Source organism: Brassica napus (assembly GCF_020379485.1).
Source record: "Brassica napus cultivar Da-Ae chromosome A6 unlocalized genomic scaffold, Da-Ae chrA06_Random_15, whole genome shotgun sequence".
Lineage (NCBI taxonomy): Eukaryota > Viridiplantae > Streptophyta > Magnoliopsida > Brassicales > Brassicaceae > Brassica > Brassica napus.
This window is the reverse complement of record NW_026014053.1, coordinates 1-8,688: the sequence shown is the minus strand read 5'-3', so window position 1 is coordinate 8,688 and position 8,688 is coordinate 1. Positions and strand designations below refer to the sequence as shown.

General features: G+C 40.8%; 2 protein-coding genes and 2 pseudogenes across 5 annotated transcripts; 1 reads left to right on the top strand and 3 right to left on the bottom strand.

The window, feature by feature from the left end:
- Positions 1 to 238: 238 nt before the first annotated feature.
- On the bottom strand, positions 239 to 1,988 carry LOC125594355 (annotated as a pseudogene).
- A 213-nt stretch (positions 1,989 to 2,201) lies between these two features.
- LOC125594356 (sec-independent protein translocase protein TATC, chloroplastic-like) lies at positions 2,202 to 3,773 on the top strand. Its single transcript, XM_048770624.1, has 4 exons — positions 2,202 to 2,572; positions 2,688 to 2,979; positions 3,060 to 3,345; positions 3,435 to 3,773. Exons 1-4 carry the CDS (start codon positions 2,305 to 2,307, stop codon positions 3,642 to 3,644), a joined length of 1,056 nt encoding a protein of 351 aa, XP_048626581.1. The 5' UTR covers positions 2,202 to 2,304; the 3' UTR covers positions 3,645 to 3,773.
- Positions 3,774 to 4,006: 233 nt separating this feature from the next.
- Positions 4,007 to 5,461, bottom strand: LOC125594358 (sarcoplasmic reticulum histidine-rich calcium-binding protein-like). 4 transcript variants are annotated; one of them, XM_048770626.1, is made up of 3 exons: positions 5,341 to 5,461; positions 5,213 to 5,272; positions 4,007 to 4,931 (listed from the first exon to the last, which is right to left on the bottom strand). In XM_048770626.1, exon 3 carries the CDS (start codon positions 4,870 to 4,872, stop codon positions 4,084 to 4,086), a length of 789 nt encoding a protein of 262 aa, XP_048626583.1. In that variant the 5' UTR covers positions 4,873 to 4,931; positions 5,213 to 5,272; positions 5,341 to 5,461; the 3' UTR covers positions 4,007 to 4,083. The 4 variants fall into 4 exon arrangements, with proteins under 4 accessions (XP_048626583.1, XP_048626584.1, XP_048626585.1 ...); XM_048770627.1 differs by having other exon boundaries at positions 4,007 to 4,897; XM_048770628.1 differs by lacking the exon at positions 5,213 to 5,272 and having other exon boundaries at positions 5,341 to 5,455.
- A 480-nt stretch (positions 5,462 to 5,941) lies between these two features.
- LOC125594357 lies at positions 5,942 to 8,378 on the bottom strand (annotated as a pseudogene).
- Positions 8,379 to 8,688: the final 310 nt, after the last annotated feature.

Sequence of the window (8,688 nt, the reverse complement as noted above, 5' to 3'; positions counted from 1 at the left end):
TAAACAAGAAAGTAGCTCACTCTTGGAAATGAAGAACTTACATAAACTTCAGCAAACTGTTGACAGTAGAATTGGCATTTAAAAATGTCTTCAGCATGTCTTTGAATCTCGTATCTGATGTTATATTCTGCACATTACGCATTTGAAAAAAAATATTCTCAACTGGAAACTAGCAGTTTTTCAGAACAAGAATTGACATATGCATGGCATAGTACTGATGGGGCGTGAGTATTAGAACCTTAATCTTTTCATTGAACTGAGAACATATCCACTGGGGAAGCTAGAGTCTGCTGGTAGAGAAAGCAGGTGTTCCAATAAACTGGAAAGATAATCCTATTAGTAAACAAGTTCATCGGACAACGTTTTCTGCATATTACAGAAAAGAAGCTGTTCATTACCTGTCAATTTCTTCCCTAGATGGAGGAAGAAACAAAATTTTCCTGTGTGAAAAGCGAGATCTCACCCTTTTCTCAAGGAGTTGGTCAGCGTCCTGTGGTGAGAGATTGCATATTAAAAGATTTTGAACCAGAGTTCTATAAAATATTTAACAAGAAATAATCTTAAAACACAAAGCATGATCATACCAGTCGAGAACTAATACCGACGACAACAGCTTGGGATGTTACAGATTGCATCGCATCCAGCAAACTGTACAGCAACCGTTGCTTTCCCTATATATAACCAAAATACAATAAGTGAGTGGACAGAAAATCACCAACGTCCAATTCCTTAACTCGTCTAAGGTTCTGTTCTACCTATCAACCTTAGGATGGTCTCTAGCTAAAATGTTATTTTGTCATAGGTAAAACGAGTAACTTGCCTGTGCAAACATGTCGAATTCATCAAGCACAAAGATGATTGTCTTATGTGCTAGTCCACATTCCCTGAAAAAATCTCAATCAGTTCGTCTAGGTTGAATATCAACACAGCCAAAAATACTTTCTGTCAAGGTAACTGTACTCACCTTAGCATGGCTATTATGAATTGCGAATTCTCATCGAATGATGCCTGAAAAAAAAAAAGAATCAATCCAATTGCGACATTAATTAAACAACAAGAAGATTATAATAAACTTTTGGCGAAAAGAATGGCAAATACCATTTTGGAGAAGAGCAGGTGGTGTTCCATACACAACTGTCTAGCAATTTCCTGAAATAATCAATGTAAGCCAGTGAATATCACCCATATACTTAGTGTACGTCGTCAATCCACCCTGAACTAAAACTATAAGGACACCTCCTTGAATGTGATGAACATAGCAAGGATAAACATCATTACGTCAACCCAGAGTGAATATTGAAATCCATTGATATAAATTTAACTAAGAGATTGAGATCGCTAGCTCTCTCAAGCTACCAGACCTTAAATGCACAATTATCCTCACTGTGCAGGAGTCCATTCAAGCTGATCTGCATCAACAACAGAAGGTGATAGTTATTACAAGATGAATATATGATAATTCCCAATGTAAATGGCTTATGCACAAAATCACACATACTAATGTTACTGAATCTGGATACTCTTCCATTAAATCGCCAACAACAAGATCCAACACCTGAAAATCATTAAAAAAAACGAAAATCAAACGCTACGAAAGGAGAGGGAGAGAGTATAAAGAAACAAAGGTTGGATGATCAATACAGCAGCTTTTCCAGAGCCACGAGGGCCCAGAAGCAAGATTGAATTGTTGCATCTTCCGTGACAGAGGTCGACACAATGAACTTCAGCTTGCTATCATAAAAGAGACGATTTTTATTTTAGGGTTCATCAAAATGAGTCTAATTTACGGCATTTTCAGACAGAAGACAAAGAAATTAAAACCTGTAGTTGCTGTCTGAAGAAGCAGAAAGCGGTCTGAAGACGAAAGTAGGATCGCAGAGTCGCCCGCGAATCAGATTTAGGGCTTTCTCCGCCGGATTCTCATTGCCCATCGTTAAAATTTGGCGGGAAAATGACTTCAGCCCTCGGTCCTCAGTGAACCATCGTAACCAGTGATTTAACTGAGGTTTATGGGCCGTAATGGGCTTTTTCTCTCTAAACGTCGTTTCTGTATATATGGGCCTTTACTTTCATGAAACGATGTCGTTTTAAATTTACTGGCGATGGGCTTTTGCTCTCTAAACGTCGTTTCTAGATATATGGGCCTTTGCTTTCATGAAACGATGTCGTTTTAAATTACATGAGACGATGTAAAACTCTCTGAGAGCCAGTCGTTCTCTCTGAGGCGGGAGGCTCTTGCAAGCAAGCAAGCAAGCAAGCAAAGGAGAGGATTGCTTGTAGAATTGGAGAAGACATAGAGAAGCTATGGGCAGCACAAGCACAAGCACGAGCTCTGCTGCTCTAATCCACCATTTCCGGCTCACCAATCTCAGTTTCGATTCGCCTAGAAAGCCTCCCTACACTGTGAGTTTCTGCAATTCGTTGAAGGAAGGTGGACTCCGACACGGTGTGACGCGACGACGTAGCAAAGGGTTAGACCCGGTGGTTCGCTTGTCAGCTTTTGGTGAAAATTCCGGAGATTCACCAACGGAAACCACTCCCGGAGTTGGCTCTGCTTTAGAAGACAGACCAGGTATGTTAAACTCCGGTTTCTTGTTTGTGTCGTAGTGAAAGAGTTGTTTTTTTTTGTATGTTTGTCTCGAAAGTTTACTCTTTTAATATATTAGTAAACATTAACGTTGCATTAGCTTTGGAAGATGCGTCCTTTGAGCAAGAAGAGAAAGCAAGTTCGGTCTATGAGTTTCTGTATCCTGCCAAAGATGAGCTCCCTGATGACAAAGAGATGACTATATTCGATCACCTGGAGGAGCTCCGGGAGAGAATATTCGTCTCGGTTTTGGCTGTGGGAGCTGCGATCGCGGGTTGCTTCGCCTACTCCAAAGATCTAATCGTGTTTCTTGAAGCTCCCGTCAAAACACAAGGTGTACGGTTTCTTCAGCTAGCTCCAGGCGAGTTTTTCTTCACAACTTTGAAGGTCAGAGCCCGCTTGGACTAGTAAGCTAAATGATTATATACTCAAATGAACAATAAAGATGACTTCTTTATATTGGTGCAGGTCTCGGGTTATGTGGGCTTCTACTAGGGAGTCCAGTGATACTGTATGAGATTATAGCTTTTGTACTTCCTGGTCTGACACGAGCTGAGAGAAGGTTTCTGGGGCCAATTGTGTTTGGTTCCTCCTTGCTCTTCTATGCTGGACTTGCCTTCTCCTACTGGGTTTTAACCCCTGCTGCCTTGAATTTCTTTGTGAATTACGCAGAAGGGGTGGTTGAATCTCTCTGGTCTATCGACCAGTACTTTGAGTTTGTACTAGTGCTTATGTTCAGCACCGGCCTTTCTTTCCAGGTAATGTAGCAATGAGAATATAAATGTTCCAGGTGTGTTATAAAAGATATACATCTTCACTTGGAATCTGGCTTCTTGTTCGTTTACAGGTTCCGGTAATTCAGTTACTCCTTGGACAAGTAGGGGTGGTGTCGGGAGATCAAATGCTTTCAATATGGAAATATGTTGTGGTGGGTGCGGTGGTTGTAGCAGCTGTGGTCACGCCCTCGACGGACCCTGTCACTCAGATGCTCCTAGCTACACCGCTTCTGGGGCTCTACTTGGGTGGTGCATGGATGGTGAAGCTCACAGGTCGGTGAGGAACTTGGTTTGGTTGTTCAAAGACGTATAAAGTCTTGTCTCTTGTAGAGTATATTACCTTCCGTGTAAGAAAACCACAGTTTGGTACTTAAAGTGTTAATCTGAATCTTCATCTTCTTGGATGCAAATTTAGAAACCAGCAGAGGTATCTATGGAGTTTATATTTGATATTATCAACCACAATCTATAAGAATCAAAACCCACAATTCTAATAACCGCAAGATCAAAGATATGATGCAGAGAGGATTTGTCAATTTGATCGAGATGAACCAACCATTGCCATGGAGAATCTGAAACATGAACTGATGAAAAATACTTGCTCAATTTGTCTCGAACCATTTAGGATTTTCTCAGGCCTTGATGATTCTTAATTTTGACCGTTGTTAAATGAAAATAAAACAATGAAGAGAAGTGCCACAAGTACATGATCACAAAAGTTCACAACATTAAGTGTGCTAATGGTTTGCACAACATGCAGTTCAAATGATTTGTGTGAAATTGAAACAAATGCACTTTCCAGTGCCCGTCCCCATCCTCACTTGTTTGCGTTGTGCTCTCTTTCTCATCTGACAACATTCCATCAGTTTCGGATGCTGACTCTCTGTCATGTTTACGATGCCTTCCCCTTCGCATTGCTCCATCATCCTCACTTGAAGACTCTGCTGCCCATCGATGCCTTTTGTGTTGCCTTCTCTTTCTACTCTTTCCACCATCCTCCGAGTCACTGGACGAGGCTGAACCTCTGTTGTGTCTGTGATATTTCCCTCGTCTTCTTCCTCCTTTCTCTTCCTCGCTATCACTTGAAGTAACCACCTCGCCATGCCTGTGACGCTTTGCATGCTTTCTTCTGGCATCTTCCATATTGTCATCATCAGAAGCCTGCTTTGAGCTATGCGACTTGTGCCTCCGGTGGTGCCTTATCTTCATCCTGGGCTCGTCCTCTGACCCGCTTTCGTACTCATCACTGCTACTTGAGGACCTTCTCTTATGCCTCCGGTGCTTACTGTGGCCTCTTCTCGACTTTCTTCTCACCTCAGGGCTACTATCACTTTCTGAGCTCGATTCAGAGGCATCCCTATGTCTTCGCTTCTTTGACTTCTTCTCCTTGGTTCCAGCAGCCTTGGCAGCCGCCTCTAGCTTCTGCTCCCATTTCAAAGGAGCTTCCTTCTTCTCAAGAATCTGTCGTTTCTTCTCCTCCACCATCTGCATGAACTTCTTGGAGTCCATTTGGATTCAAAAACCAGCTGAAAATCTGCATTTTGGTATGAAAACAACCAAAAGTGCATCTCACAAAAGAGAAGAAGAAAGAAACAATGTTAGCTCTTCCATCCATAAAAAAAATAACGAGTTCTTGAAAAGGAACAGAATCAAATCAAAGCACAGAGAACAACTACGAAGTTGATAAAACAGGTCAAACATTTTAGCAACTCATACAGAACGTATAAAAAAAGTAACAGTATCAGCAAAATTTCAGTTGTTGCTATTATGGTGTTACCAATCAACTTTAATAAACAAAAAATAATCTATAGAGTTTTGAAACTAAAGCGATATGAACCGAACTTCTTACCTGATGCGAGTAAGAGATACAAGATTAGACCAAGAGAACAAGACGCAACCTATCGCAGATCTACAAGATAGGTGCTCGCTTAGGGTTATATCTTGTTAAAGATCTGAAATCTGAGAGTAGGATCTTACCGTAAAGGAAAGGAACAGAGAGGAGGAGACAACCGCCTAGGGCTTCTTCGCTTTTAGTCTTGTCGGAATGGTCTTTTTCTACAGATCTGTCTTCAATTAATTATTATCCCGTCTTGTTTTTTTCCCCTAGATATATATACAACTTTTGTTGACGAGTGTTTCGTGCCGTTTGCATATAAAGCTTATACAGATCGTGTCGTTTTATTAATGGCCGAGGAACCTAACAAGTCATTTCGATGGGCCTAATCTCCGCCTCTTTTGCATAATAACTCTACAAAAAACATTATCTATGTCAACATCAAACATCCAAAAAGTCAACTCCAAATTAGTTTGAATATATTACAACATCCAACATTTAAAATATGGGCTTTTAACAGATCAATTTTATTAAGCCCAGTAATATCCAACATTTTCAAGCTCAGATGAATGTTTTTCCTGTAACAAATACAACATCGCTTATACAAAATCCTTCTAGTCTTAATTCTCAAATAAAGCATATAACATTTCCGACATTTAGTATGCGGATGAGCGCATACGTGGCTATATGACATATAAACAAATGCAAACGAAGAGTGGCACAAGGAAGGGATTACAACGGGAGTAATTATAAACTACTGAAGTGATTAGTGACTTTGGTAAACAAACATTGTTGCTACTTCAAATATTGCTTGTAGAAAGAAAAAAAAAATCTGATATGGATCCTGTTCCGTTTCTTTACTAGTTTAACCTTTTTCGCAACTCCACAACATTTTAGGGAGTGGTCAGTAGAATTTTAAAAGAAAATATGTTATGATTAGGGAATTAAACGGTGAGGCCATCAAAGCCACATTGCTTGTAAATCAGAGCCTGCTTCCTCGGACTAATGCCTATCCCGCAATTCACTGATACCTGCATCAATACAATAATAATAATAATAATAATAATTAATGGAAAGTATTAAAGACATAAAGTGTTAAGTCCTAATAAGCACAAGATTAGGAGTTGTGGGATTAGCTTTTTTTTTAGCTGGTGGATTAAAGATAATGCAAAGTGCCTACGTGGTTCCTAGAAATAAAGAAATCAAAAGTGAAGGAGAAGCAAATGCCAAAAGTAAACCAGAGTGGGACTAGTGGTGGTGGTGGTGGCGTAGAAAGAATCTATTAACTTAACAACGAATCCTTCCTGTCCTCTTTTATTTTACTGTTTAACTGTTTGTGGTAAGTAGTTCTTACTTTGTTCACACTAGGCCAGATCCACAATGGAGCTTAAGCTAAATCCTTTTCCGACAGAACTGAAAAGAAAAGAGACAAAAAAGATGTAAGAACCTGAACGCCTGGGGAATCGAAGTTCATGACTCGGATCTTAGCACTAACGTCTCCTTTAACAGTGAGCTCGACTCGGTCGTTTAACGAAGCCTCTTTGACTAGATCGGCCGCGTTGCCTTGCATAAGATTCACTCTATCTACAGCAATGGTCGCCTCCACGTTCCTCGTGCTATGCGCGTCCTGGTAGAATCCAGGCACCGTCGCTCTCCCAGTGGCAAGCCTTTGTACATCACCGTGAAGCTGGACTCGCCGTACCTGATCCCAACTTTGTTCGGGTTACCGGCGGTGAAGAGCAGGCGGATTGTGAAGGAGAGGGAGGCGGTGGTTGGATCCATAACGCTAGGGTTGGGATTATCCGGGGATGTGATTCCCATGTTCATCACTGCCACTTGCTGCAGATCGAACTGCGGTTTCTTCGGCTTCACCGCTAGTATCACGATCAGCACCACCGCGAGTACCACAAGCGCTAGGAAAGCGAGGAGGAGGAAGAGGCAGCAGCAGCATCCCTTGAGAGATGCTGATGAGGAGGAGGAGTAGCTCCGGTAATAAGGTTGCTGATGCCTCACCGGAGGAGGTCCGTGATGACTGGGTGGAGGCATAATAGGTGAAAAGCAGGAAGCTCTCTCTCTCTCTCTCCTTCCTTCCTACTCTCACTTCAATGGCGGTGCTGTGAAAGACAAAAGTTGAAAGAGAGAGACTTTGGCGTGAGGACAGTATTGACGAATTAAGTCTTACATACAATATACGATTTTAACCACAAGAAGGCAATAAATAAGATAAAGTAAGGCAATAAATCTATCTCTCTTATCCTAATCTTATTACACCTTCACCAAAATAGATTCTTCACAAATGATAAAATGATTGTTGCATAGTAAATAAGCCAAAGTCGTCACTTAGATTGAGAAAACTGAATATTTGTGGTGAGAAACAGATGATTTTATGTACTAGAAAACAAACGAGGATAGATAGAACTCGAATACAAACACAGGGTAAAACACAAGCAGTCTTCTTCTTTTGTTACAGATAGGATATTTCTTGTATGAAAACGTTTTGGTTGCTTTGTGTTAAAGTTGACCTGATGCTGAAAAGACACTATACTTCACTGGACTTGTGATCAAAAGCACAGATGCCAACCTGTTTCTGCCTCATTCCCTCTTATCTTCCTCAATATCTTCTTCCGTGTCCGAGCCACTATCCTTCTCTAGCTTGACTAAGCTAATATCACCATCTTGCTTTCCCCCTGTCAAAGACTGAACTTCTTCGTTTTCTTCATCCACTTCTCCCGAATACGCATATCTGTCCAAACCATTAGATTCACGTTAGCATTCACTTCACATCAAGCGACAATAAACTGGAGTACTAACATCTAGCTCAGACTTCCACAAGACCAGCACAACATGCTTATAACTGGAACAGTTTTCATTTCAATAACTCTTAGCTCCTAAAACCAAGCTTCTTGTTGGTATGCTATGCTAGACAGGTATCAAAACCTTTAAGTTGGTGTATCATACCTCTGAGAGTTCTGGGACGGGGTCCAGAGATAGCAAATAATACATAGCAACACAAATGCAATAACATCCCAGAAGGCAGTTATAGTCCAAGCAGTCTGCCATCGTTCATTGAAAGGATCCGTTGCTTTGAAGTGCACCTGCAGGGGACAAATCATCAGGCAAGCTGGATGCATTACAAGAAAGAAGGAGCTAGCTTCATTTCCACATCTCATCCTAAATAATATGTTCAAAAGCGCCTTCACCAGCCATTTCCTCATGTAGGATTTGAGTTGATACACTTAACAGTTTACAATCAGTATCAAATCAGGTTTTTTGACCTCTTTGGCATCACATAAGCAAAAGCAACAGACGCAAAACCAAAACCGCTAGAGAATTTGAGTTGTTGGTAAATATCAACCGAGGTATCATCTGTTTGATAGCTCATAATATGGTATAGCTAAACTGTTAAGTGTAATCAACATAACCAAGCCTATCTATGAGAGTAATGACATTACTGAAAAGGATACCTGTGAAACGTAGACATGTTGAGGAAG

Excerpts from the sequence above, each read along its gene's own strand:
- LOC125594356 (XM_048770624.1), top strand. The coding sequence starts at position 2,305 with ATGGGCAGCACAAGCACAAGCACGAGCTCTGCTGCTCTAATCCACCAT. Across the intron at positions 2,573-2,687 it reads TGCTTTAGAAGACAGACCAG|CTTTGGAAGATGCGTCCTTT; the intron begins GTATGTTAAACT and ends ACGTTGCATTAG. Across the intron at positions 2,980-3,059 it reads TTCACAACTTTGAAGGTCAG|CGGGTTATGTGGGCTTCTAC; the intron begins AGCCCGCTTGGA and ends TGGTGCAGGTCT.
- LOC125594358 (XM_048770626.1), bottom strand. The coding sequence starts at position 4,872 with ATGGACTCCAAGAAGTTCATGCAGATGGTGGAGGAGAAGAAACGACAG.